This window comes from Cornus florida, unplaced genomic scaffold (genome assembly GCF_030987335.1).
Source record: "Cornus florida cultivar Cherokee Brave unplaced genomic scaffold, ASM3098733v1 CherokeeBrave_3.0.0_Hap2_Chr11, whole genome shotgun sequence".
Classification (NCBI taxonomy): Eukaryota; Viridiplantae; Streptophyta; class Magnoliopsida; order Cornales; family Cornaceae; genus Cornus; species Cornus florida.
Window position 1 is genome coordinate 36866489 of NW_026775581.1, and position 6000 is coordinate 36872488.

At 40.6% G+C, this 6000-nt stretch overlaps 1 protein-coding gene across 1 annotated transcript in view; it reads right to left on the reverse strand.

The window, feature by feature from the left end:
• The window catches only part of LOC132285395 (extra-large guanine nucleotide-binding protein 3-like), a 38226-nt gene extending 34097 nt beyond the window's left edge, over nt 1-4129 (reverse strand). Inside the window, exons 1-2 of the mRNA XM_059787572.1 lie at nt 2830-4129; nt 2532-2669 (exon numbers count right to left, since the gene is read on the reverse strand). Of these exons, the coding sequence (XP_059643555.1) occupies nt 2532-2669; nt 2830-3888 (1197 nt within the window). The 5' untranslated portion in view covers nt 3889-4129. The remainder of the gene's footprint in view (nt 1-2531; nt 2670-2829) is intronic.
• Nucleotides 4130-6000: the final 1871 nt, after the last annotated feature.

Consider the following 6000-nt stretch of genomic DNA (forward strand, 5'->3'; position numbering starts at 1 on the left):
ATTGTATATGTAGATAGATAATTATAGTGACTCACGTGCTCCTGAATTGGCCAACCCGGTTTATTTGGGACAAAGGCAAGGATGATGATGATGATGACCACGTGATCCAGACATTCTTGCTTCTTTAATATACCTTTCTATATAATATATACATGTTTGTGTGAGTGCATGTAAAAACGTCAAACATCCAAGGGGTTGGCTCAAGTGGGTAAGTCACTTGGCCCTGGTGCCTCAGGAAGCACCAGGTCTAAGGTTCGACTCCTCTTGGATGCAAACAATTCCTTGTAGGGGGGTGTGTGAGTACCAACTAGGAAAAAAATATATTTATTTATTTTTGATAAGTAAGATGTAATAGAAAGTGATCAAATGGGGATAACATCATATGCATATCTCTGACACCTCCATAATCGTCATAATCACCATGAAATGGACCCAAATCACCCTCATCATAATCTCTTTGCCTAGGTGTTGGACTCTAGTTATCCTTATGACTTATGAGCCTGAGCAGCTGATACGATGAAGCTGGTTGTTGAGTAGTAGCTGTACTACTCTCTGCAACGTCATCCTCAAACCAATCAGATTTGTCCTCACTTTCAAGCAATGGTTCTTCTCTCTCCTCTAACCTATGGAGCAAGGGGATCATCCTCTTAAAAAATTAGTCCAGGTTGATAATGTTTAAGATGTAATTCATCTCCTGCTGACATCTATGATGTAGAGGCTTCAACTTCATCTTCATGTTGTAATAAATGAAGAACAAGTATAATGGAACTTGGCAGTTATTTTTGTAATACTTTTAATACTACATTTTAAGCAACAATCAAAATTATTGTTACTAACGAAGCAATAATGTTTCTTTAAGACATTTGAGCTTATTTAACATTGATGATTTTCACAATGAATTATAGATTGACCTACTAACCATTGAAAACAGTATTTGTCTTCTTGAAATCCGAGTCTTGTAATCCAATTCTATCATCGATTGACACCTACAGATAAGTCACCTGATAGATTTATGGATTTAAAGTTTATAAAAATTGCTGGTGGAATTGTTTGTGAACCTACTAGTAGTTCATAAAAAGTTGAATAAACACATGGCGTCAAATATAAGTTGGAAGCTTAGAATCAATTAATATTAAGCCTTTTGACAATCATGCATTTAGTATTTTCCCCCAATTCTTTTAATACCGTTATGTTTGTTTTGGTATTTATGCTTATATATCGCCTTTTTTTAGAAAAAAAATAACGGTATTAAAAGAATTGGGGGAAAATACTAAATGCATGATTGTCAAAAGGCTTAATATTAATTGATTCTAAGCTTTCAACTTATATGTAACGCCATGTGTTTATTCAACTTTTTATGAACTACTAGTAGGTTCACAAACAATTCCACCAGCAATTTTTATAAACTTTAAATCCATAAGTATGATTTAGAAAGCAGAGTCATTTCTAGGAAGTTGTATTTGTATTAACACTAATTATTTTGGACAATACATGATCAAAACATCTTAATCGGATACTTATACAAATAAAAATGCAGGAGACATAAAACAGATGCAGGGTCGTTTGTCTGCTTGGCTAGTCAAGCACGGGCTAATTCATAGATCTTTGGGCTTTGATTACCAAGGAATAGAGACTTTACAAATAAAGCCCGAGGATTGGCATTCCATTGCTGTCATTTTATATGCATATGGTTACAATTATCTACACTTCCAATGTGCCTATGAGGTAGCACCAGGTGGGCTGTTAGCTAGTGTGTATCTTACGAGAATAGAGTATGGTGTGGATCAACCAAAAGAGGTATGCATAAAAGCATTTGCCCAAATATTGTTAGTTGCTCTTTTTCGATTGAAATAATCACCTCAAAATCATGAGAGTATCAGGTAAACCAAAGATGTAGGTTTTTTACGCCTCTAGGAATTTAATACAAGACCCTGGGTCATGCCCAAACTTATGCCAACTCGGTTTTGTGTGTGGTATGTGTTGGGGGGTGAGTATTTTATTGTTTCGGCCATATTGATATTTTCTATTTTTTTTTAATATGATAAAAACAAATGAAACATAAATTGGTAAATACACAAGACGTTATGGGTTGTTTAACCTGCTATGACGTGTTGCTAAATTGGTAAATACACAAGACGTTATGGGTTGTTTAACCTGCTATGACGTGTTGCCTTATGGATAAAAGTAAATAAAAAATAAATAAATTGGTAAGTATGCATAAGACTTTATGGGTCTATGTTTTGTTGCATTATGGATATCATTAAACAAATTTATTCTTACTCCTACAATGGAATTGGGATGTGGAGTCAACTAAAACATTATTCAATCTGATTGTTCCCATAGGAAAATTTTGGATATACATTCTTAATGATAAAACTGCAGTATAAACAATCATTTTATGGATTATAGAGCACTGCTGTTAACAATCATGTGATATTGTACCATCTACAAATATATAGCAAGTGCAACCATAGGTTTCTTAAGAAGAGATATAATTAATGCAATAGAATTTTCATGAAGAGACAGCTTACTTTCAATAATCTGAGCTCAATTTTTGTGATTTCACGGCCATTAATGTAAACTTTTGTATTCCCATTACTCGCATCTGGCCGGAGCTTACCCCCAACATTCAGTTTTGAACTAATAATTTTATCAGGCTTCTCTCCCTCCTGATAAAAAAAAATTAAAAAAAAAAAAAAAAAAAAAAAAAAAAAAAAAAAAAAAAACAAAACCAGTAAAGCTAACCAAACATAAAACTAGAAACATCTCCAATGAAACAAAACTGGGAAAAAGAACAGAAGAAGAAGAAGAAAGGAACACTAATTTCACCTTCCCCCAAAGTCCTGAATCCTTGTCGTACCAGTATCTCCCAGGCTTCAACTTCTGAGGTGGGATTGAGCAACCCAAAATCTCCTCCAGTTCTTCTTGCTGCAACTGCCTCCCATTCACAACAAGCTGTTCAGGCCGAAGCTGATTCGCCAAGCATTCCTTCTCAGCTTTCATAATCTGCTTAATCTCCAAAGGACTGCACACCCTGGACAACATTCTCGATGATTTTCCCAATCTGGACCGCTTCGACTCGTCTATGGGCTGCCCAATGCAGCCCACACACTTTCGACCTTCTGGCATAGACCCCATAGCTTTGAGCAAACAATTGCTACAATACCTTTCATCACATACAATACAAGCCTCCCTCTCCTTCAACCTATTCCCTTTCCCACACCTACTGCAAATTCCTCTCTTCCGCAGCCCCTTCTCTTCACTCGGACCCTCAACAGGCGAAGAAGCTGCTACATCAGCTACACTCAATTGGGGCGAAAAGGACTCGTCCTCATCGTTGTCCGTGTCTGTTATGAAAGTTACCACAGTCGCTCGTCTTCCTTCCCCAACTGGTTTGCAATCGGAACTGTCGAAACTCGAAGCAGAAACAAGATTCGACTCTTGCGCCAAGGACGCAGCGGAAGTAGACAGTTCCTCCTCAACTCTTTCGTTCCCGCCACAATCAGAATCCTCTCGCTCCAATTGAGTCCTCGACACCGACGATGACGACCTCCGGCTGCCCTCCAACGGACTCCTCAATTCTCTACTCAGACCTCCGTTCCGGACTCTGTTGAACCTCGAAATCTTCCCGATGGGGAAAACCGGCGCGACGACCGGAACGGCAGAGCCGTAATCGGAAACCGATACGATCGAAGAACTCCGAATGGAAATGGAATCGACGTCGAGAGGATCGACCTTGGGGACATCGTAGGGCACCGGAGGACCTTCGTACTCGATGGCAATCGAGAAGTCGAGCTGGTCTTCGTCCGGCAAGGGGGCTCCGGCGGGGACCATCTTCCTCAGAGCCTCCTCCCAAGTCTTAGCTTTATCCACTTCTGACGCAGCCATTTTTCGATTCTGATCGTGCAGCTTGTTTTATACAAATTCAACACGGATTGGAATTAGGGTTTCTGAGATAGAAAATGAATCAGATGCTAGAGATTAGAGTGTCAGTAAAGCCATGATCGAATCAAATGGGTATTGTATTGTGAGAGCCAGAGTGGAATCGATGGAAAGGTTTCTGGAATCTGAAAAGGGTCCGTGAGTTTGTTGGATTGTGCTTACGCTTTGCTTTCTGGTGAAATAGTCAGAGAGCTGCAAAAAGTAAACGCGGGTGCTAGCGGAAGACGTCAGTCAGACGTAAGCTATTCGGAGACGACGGCAAATCTTGACGTCACCATTGGGGTTTGGGTGGAATAATTGGTGAGACAGATGTTGAAAAATTAGCACAAATAGAGTAGTTCAATTAGCCACGTGGGAACCCAAGTCTCAACCGCCCTTCCCTCCCATTTTGTACATACAATTAGAACATTCCAAATTTATGACACAAACTTCCTTCAAGGTTGGCCTCCTTGTGCTCGGCAAGTTAATGAAATTTTATAAAAGGTCTAAGATGTCCTTCCCTCGTGTTGGCGCTAGGAAATTTTTTTTTTTTTTAAGGGTTTCTTTGGCATCAAAGTTTTCTCATTGTGTCGTGGGTTTCGGAGTGTCGTGTCCCTCTATTTGGTCACCTTGAGTGGTGTTTCTTCACTTTTTCGTTCTGGTTTTCCTTGTTCCCATTATTTTGAGGGTGGTCTGCTTGGATCTGGCTGGTGGGCTGTGTTTTGCTTGGATCTGGGTGGATTCCTTGGTTTATGGGGTTTCCTTTTGTTTCTCGGTCTGGGTGTTTAGTGTTTGGTTTGTGCTGGGTGGGTGTTTGTCAGTTTGGGTTTAGATTACTCCAGTTTCAGTTGTTTGGTATGGCTTCGTTTCGTAATTTCTCTTGATTCCTTTTCATTCTTCATCGTCTAGTTCTTTTTTGGGTGCTTTGGTGGTGTACCAATCCGACTTCGCTTCTGTCTCCGTTGTTTTGGCGAGCTATCATGAATCCGATGCGTGGAGTGATGATTGGTGGTGTTGGTTAGAAGGGATGAGGGGGGCAGTTAGGACCTATTTTAAATTGGGGGGCTCTGGTTAGAGAGGGTCCGCTAGGGTTGGGATGGGGGTTGCTAAGAAAATGGTTGTTTTTTAGCCTGTGATGGTTTATTGGCTGTCTGTGTGGGCGTTGAGGGGTTACTGGTTCCATGGTCGAGGAGGGAAGGGGTTTGCCGGCGATGGTAAGGGTGCTTACTGGTGTACCTTTTGTTGTCGGCACTTGCTGTCGGTGTTATGGATGTCAGTCACTGTTAAGATGACGTCATTGCTGACGTCAAGGAAAGTTCTCGATTTTGGTTATCTGGTGGGACCTATGTCTCTGCCCAACTATGTAATCCTGTTGACTAAGGCGTACCCACCTTTATTGGGCAAGTTGTTTCTTCACTTCTCAGAGGCTACAGTGATTGGGCTTATGGATGGGCTTATAAGCCGTCTTTACTATGCTTTACGATATGATACTTCTGAGGGTTTATTACCTCGAGCAGTGCACGACAGTCACTTCACCCGTCGTCAGTGCTACTGCCATGGCGGTGGAAAAGTGGTTGAGTTTCTCAGTGCTTGGCCTTTGGGCTATGTTTGGGCTATTTATTTGTTGTTCTTCCACTATTTCATATATGTGTGGCTTTTATCTCTTTTCTTTATTTCTCTATTGCCAAAGTGGGCGATATTCGTATCCCCCTTGTTTCTTAACTGTAGTTTCTTTTTTGAGGGGATTATGGAGCAAGACATTCTGACACAGCTCGGGGGATTGACTTTAATGCCAGCTGAGAAAGAGTCGATTCACCTGTCAGCCGAGGTTATGGCCCAAGGAGTTCAGGTTTGTATTGAGAGTTTTTTTGCCAAAGTTTGGACTTCTAAATCTATCACTCTTGCAGGTGTGAAGTTTATGTTTGGAAAGCTTTTTGCTAAGTTGTGGCCAAAGAATCACCATAAGCAACCTTTGTACTAGCGGATTCAGGTTTTTAAGGTTGCACATAACTTATTCCAGTTGATTATTCCAGACACAGGTATTCGTCATGGGGTGATTCAGGGTTGTCCTTGGTTATT